Genomic DNA, 25,407 nt, shown 5'->3' on the forward strand with positions numbered 1-25,407 from the left:
TTTGTCTACTTTCTGGGTGCTTTCTACTTGGATTTTTGCCTTAAAAATATCAATCATTTACATGGGTAGGGACCAGTGCCATTTGGAATTTGTAAGAAAGTTCTCTACCAAAGGTATATCCTATCTTAAACAGCTACCTCTGAGGCCTTAAGAACAACTTTACTAAAAGTCCAACACGGTAAAGCCATTACTGCCTGAAATTGTAACTTCATGTTGAATGTTGAACAGCAGTCTGTGTGTCACACATCACCTTATGTCATGTTTTACAATGTCGGGTGTTTTCTTCCCTCACAATTTCACATTTTTAGGTAAATAAAGTTAAACAAGAAAAAGATGCTTTAAACTCAGAAGTTCTTGAACAGAGAAGAGTCTTAGAAAAATGCAATAGAGGTAGGTGTTTGAGTCTTTTTTTGCAGATACCTATGTAATTTATTTGGTTTGCATACATTTTGTGTTGTTTTGTACCTGTGCCTGAAGAGTCTTGGAGCAAAAATAACCTGTCTTGGTTTTCCTGGTTTCTAGCCACGAGTCTCTCTCTTTCCAGTTATTTGATCACCCACCTTAGGGTCTTGGGACTTCTAAAAGTCCCTTCACTTGAGGAGCGTACGACCCGCCTCAAACCAAAACACTGTTCTATCTACATGGATCCTGGGACCATGGCTATATTGGCACTCCCCTCAGTAGTTATATATTTGGTAGGTGATTTTTAATCCGAAAGAGAGAGGATATCTACACAGATACATGTGACATGATATGAAAACATTTTAAATTACGAGAATATACAAAATGGGGCAAAGCAAAAGTACAATTAAATACCGCTCTACAAGGTTGCATGCTTGCCGTGAGGTCTCGTGCAGTCCTGCCTGTGTGCAGTCAAGTCTGGCTTGGAGCCAGAGTGATGAGAGATTTATGACCGTCCATATGAATCATATTAAAATGATCCTCTTGATCAGGAGATGCAGGCCTGGTATTGTGGTGAGAAGGAGCTTTCTCCAAAGGCTACCTCTAGAGTAAACGGAATCCTTGCTGTAAAACACAGCAGCAAGTCCCATGGGGGCTGTGTTTTTGCGTCCTCTGGTTCAGGACAAGGGAGTGATGCCTGAGTGCAGGAAACCTTTGAACTTTCCCTGTTGTCATTGGTGGTAGTTCTCCACCTTTGGGGGACGAATTGAGATTTTTGAATAAATAAAGGACCTTGTAATTCAGTGTGGGAGACGCGGTAGATTCTGACATTTCTCAGCTCTTTCCCACATTTAAGAAGATAGAAATGGTTTTGATGTACTGTGCTAGACACAGAGGGTTCTACAAAGGTCGATCACATGGATCTTGCCTTCAGAGAGCCCTCTCCGTAGGAAGAGAGAGAGATGGTATAAATAAATGCATGGTGAGGACCAGCCTAATTTCTTACAGAAGCCAAGTCAGAACGGCCAGGACATGTGAAAACTCACTTTTCGTTATGGTGTTCTGGACTTAGAAAAGAGCCTCAGTTACGTTGCCCCAGGCCTTCAAATAGTCATAGTTGTCTTTGTTTCCTTCGTGAAATTTTCTTTTTTAAATAGGTTTGAAAGTCATTTGGCTCTCAGGGACCTATAATTCACATCACAAACCACCACTTACATTGCTTCACTGGAGTAAGGCTGTTCGTCTTTCCTCCGAGAAGTCAGGAGATTTACAGAGTTTGAAATTCTATGTCATTACACAGCAAACCGGTCCTTAGTCAGTTAGGGCTGAAGTGTCCTGGCGGAACATTGTGTGAAAGCGGCCATTAAGAGCGCCTTTTTAAAGATTTTATTGCTATGACTCAGCTCAGGATTGAAAGTGCCTGTGTCCAGGCAGATGGAAAGACCAGTGTGAGATCTGCCTATGTTGTGCCTAATTCCTAATGGCGTCATCACTCCCTCGGTCCTGCCTATGTCATTATTTAACAAAACAGGCCACAGAATGTCAAAAAGTAGCAAAGATTTCATGTTTCTCCTATTTGATAGACCTTCCCTTTGAGATTCCTGTCCTACAGTGATTTTTTAATTCAGAGCTCTGACTCTGGGCCTCAGTGGATCTAAGGCCATTTCTCTGTAAACATGCTTAAACATGTAAATAAGCTTAAAAAATATATATATATTTTTTTTCTTTTTATTCAGGTAATACATTTTTTTGGTGGAAAACATAGATTCAAATAGAAAAGGAAAAAAAAATTTCAATCTTACAGTCCAAAGATAAGCACTTATTAACGTCATGTATATTCTTCCAACCTTAGGACAATGATATCTATAAATAAATCATTTGTTAAATGTGTTTATAACATTTATGGAAGCTGAAAAAATATCAGCAAAAGAAATACGTCTTTACCCATTGATACTTTACAAGCCCCTGAATATCGATCTCCACTTGCATCCCCTCACGTAGATTTTTATCATTGCTTTTGTTTATAGTTCTACCAGGTGTGTACAGATCTCTAAGCGGCATGTTGTTTAATTTTGCATGTTTTTGAGTTTTCTATTCATGCTATCACCTTGCACATGTCCCTGAGCATTTTTTGGTTTGTGAGGTCTCTATTTGCCCTGGTAGGTTAACTTTCCCCACTGGATAGTATGTCATTCACTGTCTGTCACAGAATTCATGGTCTTTTCTGTGGCTATTTGAGTTTTTTCCAGTTTTCTGCTATTCCAAGTCCTGCAGTTATGAAAATTCTTACATGCATCTTTCCGGTGCACGTGCCCTCACATAACATGCCAAATGCCAGAGTTCACCTTCAACGTCGGCACATGATTCCAGGTTACTTTTAGGTAGATTTTCACTCCTGTGAGCAGTGTGTCCTTTCCCATCGTCCTGTGTCCTCTCCAAACTTGGTGTAACTCTGCTTCTTGATTTTTGCCAGTTCCCTCTCTGCTGAGTCTAAAAAAGTGCCTGTGTTTTTACTTTCCGTTTCTCTGATTACCAACGAAGATGAGCATCTTCGCACACGTTCACCGGCCTTTCACACGCTTCCGCTTCTGTGAAATGCCTCACCGGTGTGTTTTGTATGCAGCTTGTAAGAAACAGAAATGAAGTCATTTAAAAAGTATATGTCATGACTATCTTTTGTTTCCACAAACATGCTCCTGCAGTGTCATTTCCATGGCAGAATCCTGTTTGCCGTACATACCGTGCGTTCCTGGGTCTGCCGTGGGACACCATCTGGGTCATTTCTCTGTTTGAGCAGCGACGCCGAGAGTGCTCTTGGGGCTGTGCTGCTGGATGTGTTCATGATTTGTTCTCTTGAGGGAACTGGTACGTTCCTAAAAGCGGAATTCTCGAGTCAGAGGGTCTGAATGGTTTTAGATTTTTGATTCACGTTGCTGAGCTGCTCTCAAAAACGTTTGATCTGTTCATACTTGAGTCAGCAGTGGCTGAGGGGGCCTGTGTGCTGGTACGCAGAATCTTTGCAACACTGCTTTTCATCCATGTTCCTGACCGTCTGTGTGGTCACTGGTCTTTGTGCGTTTCTTTTCCTTGTCTGTTCCTAAGTGTCCATGCTGGCGGTAGAAGAATATGAGGAAATGCAGGTAAACCTGGAGCTGGAGAAGGACCTTCGAAAGAAGGCAGAGTCATTTGCACAAGAGGTAAGCATCCACAGAGACCTAGTTTTAGATTTGTGTTTCTTAAAGAACTTTGCAGGTGACGTGTCAAAATGTGTGTGTTTTTTTTTAAAGATTTTATATATTTATTTGACAGAGAGAGCGAGAGAGCACAAGTAGGCAGAGCAGTAGAGAGAGGGAGAAGCAGGTTCCCCACTGAGCAAGGAGCCCGATGCGGGGCTCGATCCCAGGACCCTGGTAATGACCTGAGCCAAAGGCAGATGCTTAACTGACTGAGCCACCCAGGAGCCCCAAAATATGTTTTGAAGTTGAAAAAGAACTTAACATTTAGAATTAAGGGAGGCCAACTATGGGATAATGTCAAGTTCACTAAAACAGGTGTTAGAAATCTGGGTTCATATTTTGGCCGTATCAGTCAGTCGCTCATTGTATGACCTGAGAGCAGCCCTTTTAGTTCCTTGGGGCTTCACTTTCACCATCTGTAAAATGGGTGATGCTATCAGCCCAACCAAGTAGATTTTGAAATCTGGTAGCACAGTTCTGCAAAAGGATTTCGTACTATAGAATGCTGTTATAGGGGAAAGAAATTACATTTAGGGATACCTGCCTCTTGTGATGCAAAGTCCAGCTTGAATATAGGATTTCTGTCTGTTTCAACAGCTTTAGGAATCTAGGCTAATCTCCAAATACCATCTCAAATAACAGCATCGTGGTGTTAGTATTTTTCTTCACCTGTTAGACAGTGATCTCATTACGTGAGCTGATCTTTCTGCTTGCTGTGGAACATTGCCGTGGTGTGCGTCCATCATTGTAGGCTTTCACCAGAGTCCTGGTTCTCCTCTCCTATCAGAGATAAGCTTTGAGCTTCTCATGTTCCGGCTTCCCTCTGTTGACTTGTTGTCACTGGATATTCCGTGGCCCGGGGCTGGTTTACAGGGAGATGGTGAGGCACCGGTTGGCAGAACTGTAAGGGCTCGTGACGGGGCACTGGTCTGCCCAAGATTTCCATCATGTCTCAGTATTTTGAATCTGTGTGCACACCGCAGGTTGCGAGGGAAAGTAGCTACAGAAATGTAAAACATCTATAGGTAGAAGTATCCAAGGTGCTAGAGGAAGATGAAGCGTGGGGCTGTGGGAATGACATTTGAAAATCAGATTATGGTTTTGTGCAGGAGTCTTTCTGCACCTAAGTGTAGCTGTGCTAGCAATGAACTCTGGGAAAGGTTTAGTCCATGATGCGATTTGAAATATTCTCATTCATTTTATTCAGAGAGCTTAATGAAAGGTGAGTAAAAATTGTTCTCTTATTACTTGGAAGAAAGAAAAGAAATTGAGGCGTGTCAGAGCCCTCCTTGGGAAAGCTGCAGCGATAGAAACAGTGGAGGGGAAGAGATACGGGGGCTCATGGGAAGATGCCTCCGAGGTCAAACTGAAAAGGTGGGCTTGTTTTGACCCAAATGCCAGGGTCTGTCTTTGATAGACATTTTCAGTTTTCCATCTATTGTTCGTGGAATGATGTTAGAATACAAAGCAGCTCGAGGAAGACTTGAAGGCCACACAGTAGCAGAGAAGATAGACACAAGAAGCAGGATTCTGCCAAGAATCTGAAGACGAGTGATTTACTCTGCCCTTCACCGGCCCTGTGATCAGTGACCGTGACCTTGACACTGGCTGAGAAGCCAGAGGCGGGAGAAGGGAAGGCCAGGGTGGCCACTTGCACTCTTCCTATGGGGAGCCTCAGAGTTTGCAGCCGTGCTGGATGGTTTTACAGTATCTAGATTCCATCTGCACAATTGTGAGAAGAAAACTGTTGTTGGGGGCGCCTGGGTGGCTCAGTGGGTTAAAGCCTTCGGCTCAGGTCATGATCCCAGGGTCCTGGGATCGAGTCCCGCATCGGGCTCTCTGCTCAGCAGGGAGCCTGCTTCCCTTCCTCTCTCTCTGCCTGCCACTTTGCCTACTTGTGATCTCTCTCTGTCAAATAAATAGATAAAAATTAAAAAAAGAAAAGAAAACTGTTGTTGTTCTTTAAGATTTTTTTTTTTTCCTTTTTTTTTTTTTTTTCAGGATTTTATTTATTTATTTGACAGACAGAGATCACAAGTAGGCAGACAGGCCGGCAGAGCGGAGGGGGGGAAGCAGGCTCCCCACCAAGCAGAGAGCCCGATGTGGGGCTCGATCCCAGGACCCCGAGATCATGACCTGAGCCAAAAGCAAAGGCTTTAACCCACTGAGCCACCCAGGCTCCCCTAAGATTTTTTTTTTCAAGTAATCTCTACACTTAGTGTGGAGTTTGAACCTACAACCCCCAAGATTGAGAGCTGCGTGTTCTACAGACTGAGCTAGCCAGGCCCCCCAGAAGCTGTTCTGTAGAATAACATTAGGCTAGAACCCATACACCTTCCCCTTTGCACGGTTTATAGACCCGTACCTGCTGCTGCTGCTAGTTTTTTTTAAGATTTATTTATTGATTTGAGAGAGCATGCGTGTGAGCGGGGAGAGGGGCCCAGGAAAGTCCTACAGTCTCCTCACGGGTGAGCTTCGTGACCTGAGTGGACACCATGAGGACTCAGGTGCTTAACCGTTGGAGCCACCCAGGTGCCCCGACTCTCAGCGTTTCAGCGGAAAACTGTTGCTAAAATGTGGAGGTCTTGGTTTAACAGGAGAAGAGCCGGTCTTGTACATTTGGGTTTTTTTTGTGTTCAGCAGGCGTCTTCATAAGCCAGACACTGTGCTGACAGTGGGAATATAAGGGTGAGGAATTCAAGTGCGATCCCTGCCCCTTTGGAGCTTATAGTCTAGAGCCCTAGAATTCAATAAAGTAATTTACTTTGTATTTTTAATTACAAAAGGAATACATATTCCTTGTAAAAGGTATATACCTTTTTACAAAAACTATTTGTAAAAAATATGAACAGTTCTCAGATGTGGAAAGGAAAACATGGAAAGTTTCTCCCACACTCCTACTTCCACTTGTTCATTTGAAAAACAAAAGCTGCAGGGCGCCTGGGTGGCTCAGTGGGCTAAGCCTCTGCCTTTAGCTTGGGTCATGATCTCAGGGTCTTAGGATCGAGCCCCGCATCAGGCTCTCTGCTCAGCAGGGAGCATGCTTCCCCCTCTCTCTGCCTGCCTGCCTCTCTGCCTACTTGTGATCTCTCTCTCTGTCAAATAAATAAAATCTTAAAAAAAAAAAAAAGCTGTGCGCGTGTGTGTGTGCACACATGCACTTGTGCGCGTGCGCCCAGACACACACACACACACACGAATATTACTCGGCCATGAAGAAGAATGAGATCTTTCCTTTTGTGACAGCATGGGTAGACCTACAGGGTATTAGGTAAAGTGAAATAAGTGAGACAAAGACAAATGCCATATGACTTTGCCTCTTTGTGGAATCTAAAAAACAAAGCTAAACCAAACAAATAAAAAAGCAACAACAGACCCATCATTACAGAAAACAAGTTGGTGATTGCCAGAGAGAATGGGAGAGTGAGGGGATGGGAAAAATGGGTGAAAAAAAAAAGACGACAGCATGAAATCCAAAGTAAAAACTGTACCCCTCCCCCCCTTCAATAAGGAGGAAACGGCCAGTTGCCTTCCTACGTTTTTGTACTTCTTCAGTGTTACTTCAGGTTTCAATGACAAATTTTCCTTTACTTTTTGAATCTGTTTTTTCTTGTTGGTCATTGTAGTTTTCTTTGCTCAAAGTGGATACCTCATTCAATGTGTGGTCTGGACATACTGTGAGACTTTCGTGAGTTCTGTTTTCTTCCCGGACAATGCACATGACATTTTAATATTCTTTTGGAAAGAATGAATCCTATAAAAGTGACATAATGTTTTCTTCTTCTTTTTTTTTTTTTTCATTCTTTGAGAAGATTTATGACAGTCCTTGGAAATTCTGACACCCCTGATGTCATTTGTGTGACAAGAGACCACCTCCCTAACCCTAGCTGTCAGGTTCTTATCATAGTACAAAGCCAAATCCAGGGGCGCCTGGGTGGCTCACTGAGGTTAAAACCTCTGCCTTTGGCTCAGGTCATGATCCCAGGTCCTGGGATCGAGCCCTGTATCGGGTTGTGTGCTCAGCAGGGAGCCTGCTTCCCCCTCTCTCTCTGCCTGCCTCTCTGCCTATTGGTGATCTCTGTCTGTCAAATAAATAAATAAAATCTTTAAAAAAAAAAAAAAGCCAAATCCATCAGTGTTTGGTCACTAATTTTTTTTAGGCCCATCTTTAGAAGGGGTCATGTTAGTGTCTTAAGGTTTAGAAAACATAGTCTAATGAGTAAGTTTTCCAAGTTAACCACGGTTATCTAGATGTTCTTTTCATCTTACACTATTACTATTTAGGAATTGTTAAAGGGTTTTGCAAAAGAAATTAACATCAGTAACATCCCCAAGACGTAATCTTTAACAATTTTCTTTCTAAAATAACCAAGTTGAGATAATCATGTAAAGTTGAACAAGTTTTCCTGAGTGCTCTGTGGAGAAGGAGAACTGTTGCTTTTTCCCAAGAGCGAACTGAAGCTGGGAGAGGCAGTGCAGTGAGGGACACAGCTGCGCCCCGACTGACAGTCTGTCCTGATCTGCACACCTAGGGCCTTCTCCCCGCCTCCGAGCAGTGGGGAAATGCCTCACTGGCTGGGAAGCCGGAGGACTCACGGAGTCCAACTGCTGTTCAGGGCTGCCTTGTTGGCTCTGTGAGGCATTTGCTAAGACATTGGCAAAGGACCCCAAGCAAGTTAACCTTGAGAGGGGAAAAAGTTATTTAGAAAATGACTACTGTGATAATAATAACAACTCGAAACAGTTGTTTCAGTGATGCCATTGGTCTCAGATGTCAGAGACTAGATGAGACATGGATGGCTCCCTCGACGCCGATGCTCGCAGTCTCACGGTCCTGGAGCTCAGCACCCGTGCACGCACACACACACTCACTCCCTCGTCCCTCCTCAGCACCTTTCATTCTTACACGGAAGTGAGTGGTCAGGTGGAAGAAGAATGTACATTTTCCTTTAAAATGCAATTAAGAATCGGATGAAACTCTGAAGCTCTACTATAAAATGGGCTTAATGTCAGAGTTTATAAAACATTCCACTTGTAGAATCACCCACTGGCTGGCTAGTGTAAGGTATTAAGGAAAAGAAGTAACAGGTTAATAGAAAAGAATGTTGTGTTGGAAAGTGTGAACTTACAAAGACTGAATAATATGTGTAAGTTGCACAGTAAATGCCCAGTCAGTATTGATGTGTCTTTTCCCAGCTCTTGGTGTAAAACAAAACGCTAGGTTTAGTAAACACCAGAGGAAGAAGCTGAGCCAGATGGTTAAGAGCTCGGGCTTCTAAATCAGACAGATCTTGGTTTAAATCCTGGTTTTGCCGCTCTCATGTGTTCTTGGGGAAGTGGCTTAGCCGCTTTGGACCTCGCTTACCTTCTTAGTAAAAATGGGATAATAATAGTATCTACCTGACAGTGTTGTTCTAGGGATTAGGTGATACACGTGAAATCAACGCTGTATCTATCACAGGATGTTAGTCGGTTTTAGCTGTTCAAAGCAGAAGTATTCATAGGATTGATGTAAGGGTTAAATCAATACGTAGAAACTGTCTAGCAGAGTACCCACTAGAAGTACGTGATCAGTAGCAGCCAGTAATGTTAGCATTCGTGCATTTCAAGGCAATAACAGAGCATTTAAAACTGAGGCATAGGACGCAGCTGTTGCACGTGTACGTCGCTGGGGCAGGCGTGAATGGAGATCCTTGAGGACTGCATGAGAGTTGCAGATGAGGTCGTAGCAGTCGCTACCGTACTCCTGCACAGCTCAGAAATAGCCGTAGCTTCTCAGTGAAAACTCCGGGTACTTTCCTGCTGCTCCCCTCGCAGTGGAGGGCGCGCGTGAGCTTGACTGGTCGTGCGTTTCTGTCCCGAACCCTGGCAGATGTTCATTGAGCAGAACAAGATGAAGAGACAGAGCCGTCTTCTGCTGCAGAGCTCCGCTCCTGACCGGCAGCTTCTGAAGGCTTTGGAGGAAAACGCAAAACTCGTCCAGCAGCTTGAAGAAGAGAGAATTCAGCATCAGAAAAAGGTAACGGATTTTCCGCCGGCGTCTTAAAACACACCCACAAACACGAGGGTCGCTCCGGTCGCTTTTGGCTCCCTGCTCGGCCTCAGTTAAGTCTTTTCCGCCCTTTGACTTTTTAGTGGAGAGTAACTGCTGAAGGAACCGTAACGTAGCGCCCACGTAAAATCTAGAGCGCACCGGCGCGGACGCACAGCGGTCTTGAACCTGTCCAAAGGCCTGAAAAAGCGAAGGAAGGAGACCGCAAGAGAGCTTGCGTAGCGCTCGTCATGCACGGTCGGGGCTCCTGGGAGCGGATTGTGTTTTCCGAGGCCGCCTACCCCGGCAGAGTACGTTAGTCTCCGAGAACTTACTGGAAGGCGCAAGTTGGATGCAAAGAGGGACGAAACGTCCACATTAGTAGTCATTGTTTGCTTAGAGGAAATTTCTCATTTTGTAAACTTGCACAAATATATGTGTTTAAAGACTTCCTAAGTGGTTACTTCTGTTTGTTTGTTTGAGTGGAGCTGTTCCAGCTGACACAGCCCACCTTTGTGCCAGGCAGAAAAGATAGTCATCGTGGTGGGTGGGAGGGAGGAGGCGGGAGGGGAGGGGAGGCAAAGAGCTGGAACAAAGGCTTTGAAGGTAAAGAAACCACTTAAGAGAAATCACATCAGTATTTATACTCCTTGCAGTGTACCTCATTTGTGAAGAAAGGGCTGTTAGCTGCTGTTTATTATCACCTGTCAAAGTCTCTTGAAGCAATAATACTGACATTTAGTCCTTGGAAGTTTCTGAAGTTTTTATGAAGTTGGTCCTGAGGCAGAGCTGATTTTCCCCCTCAGTAAGAAATGCTGGTGTGTGCGCAGAACCTCCAGAGGAGTGGATGGTGACAGCGGTGGCCCCTGGAGAGAGGACTAGGCAGTAGACTAGGGGGAGAGAACTAACTTCTTCCTTCCTTCCTCTTTCTTTTCCTTCCTTCCTTCCTTCCTTCCTTTTCTTCCCCTCCGTACCCCTCCCTCCCCTCCCTCCCCCTCCCTTTTCCCTTCCTTCATCCTCCCTTCCCTTCTCTTTTCTTTTTCTTTTCTTTTTTCTATTTTTCTTTCTCTCCTTATGCAAGAATTACCATTTAAAATAAAGAGAAAATAAAGGAATATTTTAAAAATTTAGCTCGTGCTAGAATTTTTCGGTTCTGAAAAGTCTTAGTTGTAGTTAAACCTGTTTAGTAAACAGCACGGGCCTAGGACCTACTGAATTGAACTGAAGTGTGGGACTTAGTCGTTGGATCTGTTCCATGTTGGGGTAGGAGGAGAGAGTAGCTGCTGCTGGAGATTAGCTAAAAGTCATGAATGGCTGCGATCAGTATTTCTAAGACTATTCTGCCATACTCTGCAGTTGCTCTGTGTAATCTTTCATGTGTGTGGTCCTAAATAGTTCTTACCTGTCTGGTAAGTTCCCCTGCGGATTCTCTGGCTGTCTTTTAAACACTGTGTTGTTTCCTTGGTGATAAAAGCAACATACGCTTCTTCTTATAAGCAAATATTTAAAATACAGTCCAAGTTAAAGAAGAAATTACCCAAGAATTCCATATTTTGGTACCTATCCAAACCTTACACAAATGGATAATTTTATGAATGTAGTTGAAATGGGATCATATCATACATCCTGTTCTACAGCCTGATTTGTTTTTAGTTGATAGCATATTGTTCCCTGTCAGCGTGTGGTGAGCTTTGTGATTTTATTTTATCTTAATTTTTAAAATAGATTTATCTAGAGAGAGAAAACACAGGTGGTGGGGGGGACAGAGGAAGAGAGAATCTCAAGCAGACTCCGTGCTGAGCATGAAGCCCTACACGGGGCTCAGTCTCCCAACCCTGAGATCTCGAACTGAGCTGAAAGCACGAGTCAAATTCTCAACCAACTATACCACCCAGGCATCCCAACTATGTGATTTTAAGTGGTTGTATGGTATTTCAGTTCATGAAGACAGGATGACTTCTTAAATCCATAATTTGGTGGATATTTAAGTTATTTTCAGTTATTTGCTGTTATGGACATTTAAGTTATTTTCAGTTATTTGCTGTTACTATTTCCTTTTTTTTTTAAGAGAAAAAGCATGTGAGTGGTATGGGGGAGGGACAGAGGAAGAGAGAGAGAGAGAGAGAGAATATTAAGCAGGCTTCATGCAGGGCTCTATCTCATGACCTTGAGATCATGACCTGAGCTGAAATCAAGAGTCATTGGATGTTTAACCAACTGAGCCACCCAGGTGCTCCCTTGCTATTTCTTTAAATCAAATTCTAAAAGTAGTATGGCTAAATCAAGCAGCCTTTTCATCTTTCTTTCCTTTTTTTTTTTTAAGGTTTTTGATACTTGTTACCAAATTCCTCCCCCCCAAGTGTTCTTTTCCAAGTTACCTGAATTTTCTCTTGAAAATGGGTACAAAGGTAATGTTCTTAGATATTATTGGGTACAAAGGTAATTCTTAGATATTATTTTACCTTTTTGACCCATATTTCAGTACCAAGTTATCTGGGACATTATGTCTCCAGTAAATTTATATTGGCTTAAATAACTGGTATTTTAAGTATCATCTATACTCCAAAATTTGCATGGTTTTTAAGATGAATGGTATCTCTTTGCTCTGAAATGCAAAGTAATGGGAAACTGATTTTCCCCCCTTTATTTTTCCTTGAGAAAGGAAAAGCTGCGAAAGTCTGTTTGTGAATTACAGGTGAAAGACTTAGAAGAGCAGCTCGAAAACACAGCCCTCCACAGAGAGATTCGCAGCCTCAAACAGCAGTTGGGGCTTCTGGAAGAAGACAAAAGAGAATTGGAGTTAAAATACCAGAGTTCGGAAGAGAAAGCCAGAGATTTAAAGCACTCCGGTAAAAGCGTCCGTGGGCTTCTGTGTCTGAATAGTTTGAGACTTCCCCGTGCCCAGCACAAAACCTGGCCCGTAGCTAGTCCAGAACACTCGCTGAATGCTGCACAGAAACACCAATATCCGTTTAGTTGAACGGCCACCGGACTCCAGGGAGTCGCAAGCCCTTGGACTTCTTGGTGGACTCAGAGCATGTGCGAGCTTTCCGTACAGAATGAGGAGATAAAGATACTGCTGATCTGGGAAGACCAACATTTCAGCATTTCTCAGGGCTTCAGATAGGATGGTTAGGAGTATTCGTTGAGGACTTATCTTGTTCATTTTAGGGAGTGGGTTCCCCCCCCCGCCTTTTCTTTTTTAGAAAGGGAGAGAGCATACTAGCGACTGGGGTTGGAAGGGAGGGGGAGAGGGAGAAAGAGAATCCCAGGCAGGCTCCACACCCAGTGCAGAGCCCGATGTGGGGCTCAGTCCCATGACTCTAAGATCATGACCTGAGCCAAAATCAAGTCTGATGCTTACCCTACTGAGCCACTCAGGCCACCCTTAGGGTACATTTTTAGAAAGAATTAAACTTTTAAGCTTCATACAACCCTTATCTGTGGTCTAAATTATACCTATGAACTAATACTTTCAGTGTCACACCTAACAATAAAATGGGCAACAATATGTATATTAAGTGGAAAAACTTTTAAAACACCAGGGGATATTTAAATCAAAGGATTTATTCATTCAGTTCCGGAAGGCTTGACAGCAAAGTGTGAATTGAATTACTACACAGGGATAAGTAATAAGTTTCTGTTGGAAGGGAGGTGATTTAAGGAGGCAGGTTGTTCCCTTTTATAACAGCTTCAGTATTCACTTGAGATATTTTTGGTTAATTTTATACTAGAATTTTGAAATCTGTATAGAAGAACTAAGTAGGTTTTTTTTTCCCCTTTAAAAAACATCCAGTGCTTTCTAATCCACAATGAAAATGAACTGCAATTTACTTTTAAAAAAATTGATCTAAAATTAAGAAGTATTCTCTTCTTTTTAGTGACTATCCAGGCAGCCTGTGGCCAAAGCCTTATTATTATTTTTTTTTTCCAATGGAGGAGACAGTTACTAGAGAAAACCTGAGATTCAGTTTTGAGTATGTTTTATTTAGGATCTGCTGTGTGTGTAGCCAGCCATAGCCTAGGGTACTATAAGAAATCTAGAAGAAAAGAAACCGTGCCTTTTGTCCTTGAGGAGCTCAAACTCTCTTTGAAGAGACAGACACATGCACATGAATAACGAGAGGACTCTTGGCTTTCAGAGAGCGTAGCCCACACTGCTTATTTCAGTGTTGAGAGTAGAGATAAACAGGCAGATCATTGGGGGCTCAGTCATTCATGGAGAGAGGAATGGCTGGGGACAGAGGGGCCCATTCCTGAGTGCACACAGTATTCGGTACCTAGAGCCTGTTGGGGCCCCTCGGAGAGGTATTCACATCTGCAGAATACATAGAAATCGAGCTCCTGGAACTCCAAACCTGCGTCTTGAACGGCACCCGGCATGGAACCTTTCACATCGCTGGTGCCAGTATACCTGCTTCATTTGGGACGTGAGTGAACTGGGTGGATAAATTCTGTTTCCAGAATGCTCCTTCAGAAGAGCGAGATGTTTCTGAAGCTACAGACATTTGAGAGTCTGAATCTGGTTAAAACTAAGAACTCCAGGATTTGCAATTTTTGAAGGAAATTAGGTGGAGGAGGAACGTATGTCATTAAAATTCATTGCTCTAAATGTCATCTTTAAAATTAATTCCTGGTCTATACCCTTTAAAAGTCAAGTATTCACAATTTCTCAGTGTTCTGAGTAGTACGTGCCATTGTTCACAAATATTTCTTCAACCAACTCAATCCCTACTTCCACCCATCCAGCCGTTGTCCCGAATTATTTTTCTTTTCCATAGCTGTGCATGCAGCACAGGACAGTAACCTTTCCTGTGACCCGTGTCAAACCTCTTCTTGCATTAGTGGTCGCAGCCTGGATGACGAAAAGGTTAAGACTTTTTGCAGTTTCATACTGAGATTTCTAACTTTGCCTTAATACCAAGAACTTGACTTTGAGAGAGGTTACTTTTTTTTTTTCGTTTATGTGTGTAAAAGGTGCTAAGTGGCTTGTTTCAGCTCCTTTCTGAATGCTTGTTCTCCATGCAGTTGATGAACTCCAGAAACGTGTGAACCAGTCTGAGAACGCGGTGCCTCCGCCTCCCCCACCTCCACCACCGCTCCCCCCTCCTCCCCCCAACCCTATCCGGTAAGTAAGTACGGGCGATGGGGTGCGGTCCTGGGGTGGGGGGGTGGGGTGGGCTGGGGGGCAGGGGTAGGGGGACTGCTCTGCGGGTCTTGTCATTCCTCCTCACAGGACCTGAAGCGTATGCTAGTGGGTAGTGGGATCCCTTCCTTAAATGCAGAACCAAAAACTGCCTTAGATTGCATCACTGGAGGGACGGGCGGTCAAAACTCTGAAACATACCAGCTGGTATTCCTCTCAGAAAATTTTCTTTTTTTAAAAAAAATTTTTTTATTTTTACTTTTTTAAGATTTTATTTGTTTATTTGAGAGAGAAAGATCACGAGAGAGCACAAGCAAGGAGGAGGGAGAGAAGCAGGTTCCCTGTTGAGCAGGGCATCCCCTGTAGGGCTCTATCCCAGGACCTGAGATCATGACCTGAGCCAAAGGCAGCCGCTCAGCTGACTGAGGCGCCACCCAGGCGCCCCTCTCAGAAAATTTCCTAAAGGCGGATGAATCACTCCCTTCTTGTAATCTATAAAGAAAGGACCCTAAGACACCCCGGGCAGAAACACTCCTGGGGCCCCCGACTTGCTCTGCTCCATGGAGATGTTTATATTGCACGTGGATGTTCCAAATCCAGGAGCTGGATATGGAGTTTGGAAGTTTGATACTGGGGCGCCTGGGTGGGTTAAGTGGGTTAAGCCTCTGCCTTCCGGTTGGGTCATGATCTCAGGGTCCTGGGATAGAGCCCCGCATGGGGCGGTGGTGGGGGGTGGTGTCTCTGCTCAGCAGGGAGCCTGCTTCCTCCTCTCTCTCTGCCTGCCTCTCTGCTTACTTGTGATCTCTGTCAAATAAATAAATAAAATCTTTAAAAAAAGAAGTTTGATACTTCAGTGTTAAGATTTCAGCCCCTGATGTTAGGATTTCCTTCAACTGGAAGATCAAGGAATTTTGAGCTCTCCCAGAATGTTGTTTTTTGTTTTTTGTTTTTTTTAAATCTTTTTCTTGCCTTAATTTGAATTTGAAAAGCTCTGGTTTGTTCATTTACCTTAAAAATAAAAGTACTAAAGGAAACAAAAACTTATCAGGACTAATTATTACACACTAGTAATTAAACTCAGAGTGCTAATTATGTTTTGTCCCTAACCTCATATTTAAACCTTTATTAATGCCAAGAGAAGAACCTTCCATAAGAAGAAGAAGAAATTACGTTTACATTCTTGTGACAGGGAATCACATATGCAGACAGGAATTCACTTTTTCTGAAGCCTGAGGTGACTGGGTGGTATTGAGTGCCTGAAGTAAGCACGGTCCACCCCAGGAAACCTAGGGGCATGTTTTGCCTCCCTTGTGGTTCTCCTTCCTCCCTCCAGAGTTAACATAAGACACAACCTGCTTGCCTTGGTGACGGCTTCCCTCTTCATATCATGATGTTAGCTGCTTCTGTATAATTTGTTTTTGAACAAAGGGAATTTAAAATTTTGCTAGGTTTTTTCTACCTTTCATTAACTCATGTGATTTGTTTAATCCTTTCACACAGAGGCTGTTTTTTCCTACTTTGCACCTTTGCAAAGTCTGTCCGTGTTAATACAATGTGTAGTATGTTCCTCCCACACAATGATGAAAATGGGACTTTGCCTTTTAAAAAGATTCTCATTAGGTTTTCTTACTGAGGGTATGACATAATCTGCTTTGAGCCATTTAAGTAGTCAAGGCAAAATAATTTTTACATGTGATTGATCCAAGAGTCCATTGAAAAAATTTCGGGTATTTTAAATTCTTTCTGTCCTGGGTAGCTAAAATCTGTTGGAGATATTCTGAATTTGACATTTAAAAATAGGAAATTCATCACTTTGATCTTCTAAGGTGTAGAATTTTGAGCTGATAAGAAAGATCATTTCTGGGGCGCCTGGGTGGCTCTGTGGGTTAAGCCTCTGCCTTCGGCTTGGGTCATGATCTCAGGGTCCTGGGATCGAGCTCTGCATTGGGCTCTCTGCTCAGCGGGGAGCCTGCTTCCCCCTCTCTCTCTGCCTACTTGTGATTTCCCTCTCTCTGTCAAATAAAAAAATAAAAGAAAAGAAAAAGAAAGGTCACTTCTGTCTATGAGGAGGGAGAACTATAAAAAAAACGCGATTATAGTGTTGCTTTTGTCTTTAATTTTTAGTCTCACAAATCTGGAAGCCCTTGGTATTAAAATTAAAGTATAACCTAAACAGACTATTTTCCCAAAGAGCACTTTACAGTTTTACTGAGAAATAAATACAGGGTTCAGATTATGTATGTCTAAAGCATGAACTCTTTCATAAGGGCCCTTCGAAGAAAGTTTTCATTGAATAACATGAGTGATTTTTATTTTAAGGTGAATTTAAGTAGTATAAGATGTAATTTCTCAGAGTTTTCTTTGTTGGTTTTCTTTTTTTTGGCAAGGAGTACTTTCTTGTCAAAGAACTATATTTGCACGTATATGGAGTTTCAGTGGACTTTGAATCCACTAATCAAGGTTTTCTAACTTTGGTCCTGAGCCACATTTGTTTTATACCCTGACAGAGTCCTTGGATAGAATGAAAGCAGAGATTGGGGGAGAGGGCAGTCTAGGGCCTTGAGGAAGAAGGCAGCCCGTGGTCGTGTTGTACCAGCAGTAGTGAACACGGAGAGGTCCTGGGCAGGTGTGGGTCAAGGGGGAGGGGGAGTGTATTGGTTAATTAGTCAGCATTCTCCAGAGAAACGGAACAGCAAGGGTGTGTGTCTGTACATGTATACATACATGTGTATACATCATGTCCGTTCACATACAAGGTTTATTCGAAGGGATTAGTTCGTATGATTATGGGCCGTGGCAAATTACAGGGGGAGTCGAAAAGCTGGAGCCCACGGAGAGCCTGTGGTGTGGTCTCAGTTAGGTCAGCAGGCTCCAGACCAGGAAGAGGCGGTGTTTCAGGTCTGGAAGCAGGGAAAAGCAGATGTCCTCATTTCAGGGTAGTCAGGCAGAGGAATTCTGTTTTATTTGGGGAAGGGTCATCCTTTTGTTTTATTCAGGCCTTCCACTGATTGTGTGAGGCCCACCCACATGAGAAAGTAGTCTGTATTCCTCAGGCTACCAAAGGTTAATCTTTTTCCTAGCGGGGGGAGAGCCCTCTCCAAGCCCCACTGAACGTTAGCTTGTAGACACTGAAGAGTTCTGCCTTCAGTGACTGAATGGGGAACATGGGCAGAGTTTGCATGATTTCATTTCTTCCAACTTCTGGAATAAAATGTGCTTGTTGGTAAGTTCTAGAAACCTCCCAGGGTAGAGCATAGTGCTTGCTTTCTCCTGTGCTTTGTGAGAGATTGTTCAGTGTGTTCGGGAATTTTAAGAAAAGGCAGTTAGAGAGGGGATTAATCATTGATCTCAAGGCAGAAGTAAGAAATTTTAAAAAATCTAAAAATTACGGTGATTAAGAAACACTGAGTTGTTCCGTCCTCTGCCAGGTATTGCTGTGTGTGTCCAGGTGCCGCTTTTCTGGAGGCAGCATTATGCCTTCCCAGCGTGGCTTCCTCAGGACTGTACTTTGTCAAATCCACTTTACCACACTGAGAATATTTATAGTGAACACTTATAATAGAGTTCCAGAATTCTTGGTTCATTTGGGTTTTTTGTACACACACTTCTGTACAGTTTAAAAGTAATACAAAGTGAACATCAGGTGTTCACCCTCCGAATCAAGAAGCAGAAAAATACTGGTAGCAAGAAAAAATTTTTCTTCCGTATATATCTCTAAACTCCTATAAATATGCATATGGTTTTTTTTCTAACTATATAGTTGGAATTTTTCTGTATTCATTTGGGTCTTGTTCTTTTTACTCCATGTTACTTTGTAAGATTCTCGCGTGTTCTGTTGTGTGGCTCAAGTTCATCCCACGAATATGAATATATATGAATTCCCACGAATATGGATGAACTTGAGCTACACAACAGAACACGCGAGAATCTTACATAATTGGGATACATAATATGGATACATAATGCATTTTATAAATGGATTTTGTGTGTTTATCCATTATGGCCCTTATACCTTTGAGTTATTACCAGTTCAGGGAAGTGCTGGAAATTCTACATGAAGATTCTGGTAAATGAATCCTGGTGCACAAGGGCTTGGTTTCTGTAAGACGGTCAGAGGTGGAATCCCTGGCTCCTAGGATCAGTGTGTCTTCTGCTCCGCTGGATAATGCCCAGCGCGTTTTCCAGAGTTTCCCACCATCGGTCCATCCGCCATCTTCAGTCTGAAGTCATCCACTGTCTTCCTCTTACTCCACAGACCTACCGGCACATGATAATACCAGACTAGAAATTTCTTGCCTGTTTGATAACTGTGTAGTAGTATATCAGTGTGGGTTTCATTTGTGTTTTCCTAGTAGCTAGTGAAGTCAAGGGTTTTTTTTTTTTTTTGGTATGGGTTTTGGAGATTTGGGTATCTCTTTTATGGTGTTTCAAAGCTTTTGTCCATTTTCCTGTTGCATTATATGCTTTTTCTTATTGATCTGTAGAATTTCCTTTTTTTTTGTTTTTTTTTGTTTTTTTTGGAAAAAATTTTGAAGTTTTTTTCTAGTTAAATAATCTCTACACCCATCATAGGACTCAAACTCATGACTTTGACATGAAGAGTCACGTGGTCCTCTGACTGAGTCAGCCAGGAGCCCTTTCTTTTTATTCTTTATGGTGTCTTTTAACACATGGAGGTCATTTAATGTTAAATTTATCATGATTTGCCTTTTATACAGATTTTATAAATATAGACCAGAGAGACTATGGTCTAAATGTATTTTGTCCCTTAGGTATCTGCTCTGTGTCACTCAGATTCAGATGTCTTTATGCCCATGTTTCACAGATAAATATTTACTGAAAATATCCACTAATTCTTTGATTCTTCCCTCTCCCTCAAACGTATTACATAGATAGCTCTTTCTGAATTGTAGGTATGCATATTGACTTTTTTTTCTGTTTTATTTTGCACAGTATTGGTCATGATAGCGGCTCCCTTCTTAGAGTAATGAGTTCGGTTCCACGCAGAAAGGGATGAGAAATCTCTCTCTTCCTTAAAGTGCTGAAAATTTAATAATTTATTAAAAATGGAAAGTAGACTCCTAAGTTCTAGCTATCCATTTATGCACCTAGAAAAGAATTGGATTTTTACTGATTATTTTGAAGCAGTACATGTTATTCCTTGAATTTTCCAGCACCCAGTAATCTCCTTTCTTTCTCTTTCTTTCTCCCAAAGATCCCTCATGTCCATGATCCGGAAGCGATCCCATCCCAGCGGCAGTGGTGCTAAGAAGGAAAAGGCAGCTCAACCAGAAACAAGTAATTCTCATCCACTTTGGTTTTACTCTCAGTGGTTTCAGCACAGGTTTTCAACAACACACAGTTTTTGAGTTCTTTGACTGTGAACGGATTGGGGAGAAATGTGAACCTAGCAGCTGATAAGAAACAAGAAAAGCGTCCCTGCCTTTGAGCTGCTCCTGGTCTCGAGCAGGTCACCTATAAGGTGCAGTCTGCTGGGGTGTGTCTGCTTTCCAGGATGAGGCTACAGGAGGAGGTATAAGGGAACGAGAGGGAGTGATTGTAGGTGAGGGCTTGGGGAAAGACTTTTTAGAGTTCATAGCAAGTGAACTGAGATCAAGCCCCTGCTGTGTACGGACCTTGTGCTGTGTGCTGGAGACAGAAGACATAGAGTGACACTGAGTGGGGGAGCAGTAAGCAAGGACGATTTCCTGGGGGAAACTCTTCTAGGAGAGTATGGAGGTGGGGATGCCGGTTATCAGGAAGCAGTGCTTAAGCTGAGTAGGTTAGATTTAGGAAGTCAGGATGGGGGCATTTAGAATAAAAGTAGTTCCCAAAGGGGGGGAACCAAATCAAAGTGGGGATGGAGCTTGGCGTATTAGGAAACTGAACAAAGGTTGGTATTTACTAGAACATGGGGTACAATAGAAGGAAGTCTGAGCCAGACTTAGGATGTGGTCAAGATTTTTGAATTATATGGTAAGGCCAGGAGAAGTTTAAGTAGGGGTGTGGCATGGTGAGATTGGTCTTTTTAAAGAAATCACGCTGTTTGCAGCGAGAGGACAGAGAGCAGACTGCGGAGGCATGAGAGGGGATGAGCCGAGGTTGTCATTCAGAGGCACGTGGCTCAGACGAGGGTGGTAGCAGCGGAGACAGAAAGAAGTGGGTAAGTCTAGGAACAGCTCTGGGAGGGGCAGTTCACAGGAGTGGGACTGGCTGGAGAGGGGAGAAGTTGAGGATGACGTGATGACGTGATGATGGGAGTGGAGGGAGGAGGGCTTTCCCCTTGAGCAGAGCATTGGCTGCCAGGAGCTGCGCTGGCTCCCGGAGCTTCAGGCTGACCAGTAGAACCCACATTAAACTCAGCACCTGCTAGTTACAAAGCATGGCAGATTTGCCTGGGTCCAGCCCAGTCTCGTGCAGACTTCTTGGCCCCCTTTTCCTGCCCCAGGTTCATTGATCCGGTCCAGCCACTTTCCTACCATTGGCAGGCTGACGTCCTCAGATTGTTGTCCCGTGTCCTGTGACATTGCTGTCTTGTGTCATGTGACATTGCTGTGTTCTCACTGCATCAGAAGAGTTCAAACCCTGTAGGCTGCTTAGCCTCATTTCTGTACGTTGGCTCTACCTTATGGCTGGACCGTGACCTCGAAGCCCCCCTCTGCACTTGCTCTGGGTTTCCTCGTTCCAGAATTGCTCTGCTGCCTTCCTCTGGTCAGTGCTTTCTGGGGCAGGAGGCTCTAATTACACGTCTCCTGTGTAGGCTCCAGGCTCTGCCGTCAATGTTAGCTCCTTAGTATGGGCCCATTGCTCTGTGTGACTGTAGCATTTTACTTCAGGCTTTATGATGTCCCACCCCACAGCCCCTGCTGTGGTGTTTGGGGGTTATTTCCACATCTGTACCCCTGCACTGATTGCAAACTCTTTGAGGCCTTACTCCTGCCTGCTGGTCTCCCACAGCTTGTATGGACCTTCAGTGAATTCAAGTTTAGACCTACGCCTAGCCTTGCTACCCAGAACCCCGCAGCACCACTACAGAGGAAAGCTAGTTGATTTCATCTATGTATGTCGACTTTTGGTGCCTGCCTCCTACAAAGCTTTGGAACCTAGTTCTCTCCTAGCACTCCTGAAAGGGACATTCTGCTTGCCACAGGCATCACAGGATTCAGAAGTCTTGTCTTTGGTGATTGCAGGGTAGCCCTGCTGTGTTACTGACTGTAAGCCTTCCTGACACTCTGATTAAACTTAAAATTTTGTTTCAATCGTGTTTGGGGGGCAATTGGTAAGACTTAGAGGGTCAGGAGGGCAGTCAGCATAAAATGCTTTCCCCTTCTAAATAAATGACATTATTGGCTTGTCATCCTCGACAGCACCCTTAAGTTTAAAAAAAAAAAAGTATTCTAAGCTTACTAACCCCAGTGTTAGAAACCGTATAGTTTTTCTTATGAAAGTGATGTTTCATTTACAATTCCTGACGTGGGGCAGTGTTCTGTCCCTCATTCCTGAGCTATTGGGTTGTCACCTGGGATAATTTAAGTTGAGTGACTGGTACAGAAGTCACTCATGGGATTTTTTTTTTTTTAAAGATTTTATTTATTTATTTGATAGACAGAGACCAGAAGTAGGCAGAGAGGCAGGCAGAGAGAGAGAGAGGAAGGGGAGCAGGCTTGCTGCTGAGCAGAGAGCCCGATGCGGGGCTCGATCCCAGGACCCTGGGATCATGACCTGAGCCGAAGGCAGAGGCTTAACCCACTGAGCCACCCAGGCGCCCCTCACTCATGGGATTTTAAACTGAAGCCACTCTAAACTATACCGCCTGAAATGGTACGGACCACAGACACCTGTGGTTGCAGCCTCTCTCTGTCTGGCAGGGTCGTTACTTACAGTGTCTCATTAACACTTCGCACTAGACAAAGTTGTTGAATGAATAAATCAACAATGATCAAATGCATGATGAAGGAAGGCAGAGAGCATCAAACTTTGGGGTCGTCTCTGATGCTTTAGAGCTTACATTTCTAAGCAGGGATCGGTCTTGCTGTCACAGTGTTCTCTTTTGTTAGCATCTTACGATGGCTTTCACTGGCCAGTTGGTATTCTTCTCAGAGCTGATGAATGAAAAAACTTTTATTGCTAGGGTATGGCTCTTAACTTTTTATTTTCCTTTTAAGATTTTACTTATTTATTTCACAGAGAGACAGCGAGAGAGGGGAAACAAGCAAGGGGAGTGGGAGAGGGAGAAGCAAGCTTCTTGCTAAGCAGGGAGGATGTGGGGCTTGATCCCAGGACCCTGGGATCATGACTTGACCCAAAGGCAGAGGCTTAACAACTGAGCCACCCAGGTGCCCCTAGGGTATGGGCCTTAAAAAGCCTAATTGTAAGGGAAGGTCTGTGGGTTATTTTAGAAGTAGCTTTAAGGTCTAAATGTAAGAAATAATTAATAAACTTTGAATTAATAACTGTAATTTCGATAAGCGTGCATTTATTGGACAAGTTCCGAGATTTTAAAGGTATGCTTTCTGTTTATCGAATATTTAGGCCGTTAATATTGACATTTTCTTACCTCAGTTTGCTCACCTGCTGAGTGGGTATAAACATAATTCCTTTTTCATAGGGTGCTTGTGAGAATTAATGAGTCTCCTAACATGTAAAGTGTTTAGAGAAGTACCCAGCACATTGAAAATACTCAAAATGTTAGCTTAAAAAAATAACAACAAAAAAAGACGGGGTTCCAACCGCCCTTTGAGGGGCAGAAGTCCTCGTTCGGCAGACTCTTGGGGTCATTGCGGCTAAGGAAATATCCTTAACTTTATGACCTTACGTCAAATTCAGACTTACTCAACCATGATGTGTTCTTTAGAAATTTTGTACATCAAGGTGGCATAAGATTCTTTTTAGATGCCTTTTTAAAAATGTTAATAAGAGAGGACAGTAATCCCATGGAATTTAGAAATTCATTTTCATTTCCCTTAAGTAATAACAAAAGGTTTTATTGAGCAACAAGGTGATGGTTTTGTCTGTGGGTCTTTTCTTTGAGGAATGAACTTATTTTTCAAGTAGGTCTTAAAATTTAAGCCTCAATTAATTACATGTAGCTTTCTGATCTAAGACTGACCTTGAAGCACTAACTCAAAGAACATTTGGTTTGATTTTCCTGTGGCAGTTCAGTGACATTAGACCTGTTGTCTTCATTTGTCCCTTTTCTTTAATCCCCAGTATCCTGCATATTTCCATTGTCCTTCTGATTACATGCTTTTGTGAGACAATTACCAGCTGTGTGATCGCAGAAAGAATTACAAAACATACCATGAGCTCTCTGTACGTGATTCTTGCAGATTTATTAGAATTGCTTAATAGTTTAGAAGTTCATATAGATTGCTTTTTGCTAGTTCAAAAGCAGGGTTGGTGAGAGAGAAAGCTTGTGTAGCTAACCTAGTGTTGCCCTGGTATTGTGCCTGCGCAGGGAATCTGATAAGAGTGATTTTTCCTTAAGACCAATTAAGCCTTTACATTTGAAAAAGACTAAGAAATTAAAGCCTGGTTTATAATCTGTACACAATACAGATAGTGGCACTTCTCTGAATTATCACTATGATTCTGGCAAGCAAAAATAAGAAACTACTTTAAATTCCTGTTATGTTAGATGCTGCAGCAAATTTGAATGGTGTCGACCATAATTCTCCATCTGTCTGCCTTAATTAGTTTTTGTATGGTGCATTTAATTGGGTTCCAGTCCTTCCTTACAGAGCGCTAATCTGTTTGTCGGCTGTGTTCCTGTTGCCATGCAGCTCTTCTCAAGTCTCACGCAAAATGGCAGGCTTTCTGAAAAATCACATGTCTTTTTTTAGGATTTAAAAAACAATTTTTTTTTCCTCAGGAATAAACTGCGTACCCTTACCAGGTACTTGCATGGCAGATCTGGGCTTTATGTCCCCTGCTTGGAATAGGGTCAGCACACACACCCTGTTGTTCAGAATAGGTATTCGGATACTGAATGAGTGAGTGAGTGAGTGAACGAACGAATGAATGAATTTCTCTCTATAGTAATTTTCTCATCTGTCCCCTTGTTGATGCTTGGGAGCCATCTGCAGAAGCTGCCCGAGAAAATGCTGCTTAAGGGCACAGAGTCGATCAGCCCACAGTTTTTGCTGTCTTTCATTTACTGGTGGGTGAGTTCTGACTTCGGTGCCATGTTTCCCACGTTGCCCAGCAAAAGATGCTTTCTTGCCATCTGGATCTGAAAAACGCTGTTTGGGTTTGGGTATGGAGAACTTTTCATTCCCCTCATATCAGTGGCCCGCGAAGATGACAGGGCCCTAACTGAAGTTAGGACCCTGTCGGAAGACTTGGGTTGTAGGATGCGTGTGGTGGTGGTGGTCCCATCAGTGTGGTGCTGCCTAGGTGAGGATGGTGGAACCTTCTGGATTCTTCTAGTTGCTCCCCTGGGTATAATGAAATAGCAGTAGCTACTCAGTCAGTGTTAGCGTGAAGTCCACATGGCAGAAAAAGAAGCCACAGTGTAGCCCTTATTAGTGCAAAGCCCGACACTCCCATCCATTGCCTTGGGGATGTTGTTGTGATGGCTTCCATTTAGAAGC

General features: G+C 43.1%; 1 protein-coding gene across 2 annotated transcripts in view; it reads left to right on the forward strand.

Moving 5' to 3' along the window:
• SHTN1 (shootin 1) overlaps positions 1–25,407 on the forward strand; it is a 95,906-nt gene that overhangs the window by 40,894 nt on the left and 29,605 nt on the right. For both annotated transcript variants that reach the window (XM_032878902.1, XM_032878910.1), the window contains exons 7-12: positions 309–390; positions 3,505–3,599; positions 9,511–9,657; positions 12,365–12,518; positions 14,698–14,797; positions 20,031–20,113. In XM_032878902.1, the coding sequence (XP_032734793.1) occupies positions 309–390; positions 3,505–3,599; positions 9,511–9,657; positions 12,365–12,518; positions 14,698–14,797; positions 20,031–20,113 (661 nt within the window). The remainder of the gene's footprint in view (positions 1–308; positions 391–3,504; positions 3,600–9,510; positions 9,658–12,364; positions 12,519–14,697; positions 14,798–20,030; positions 20,114–25,407) is intronic.

The sequence above is a fragment of the Lontra canadensis genome, unplaced genomic scaffold (assembly GCF_010015895.1).
Source record: "Lontra canadensis isolate GAN:19392208 unplaced genomic scaffold, GSC_riverotter_1.0 scaffold3, whole genome shotgun sequence".
NCBI classification, from domain to species: domain Eukaryota; kingdom Metazoa; phylum Chordata; class Mammalia; order Carnivora; family Mustelidae; genus Lontra; species Lontra canadensis.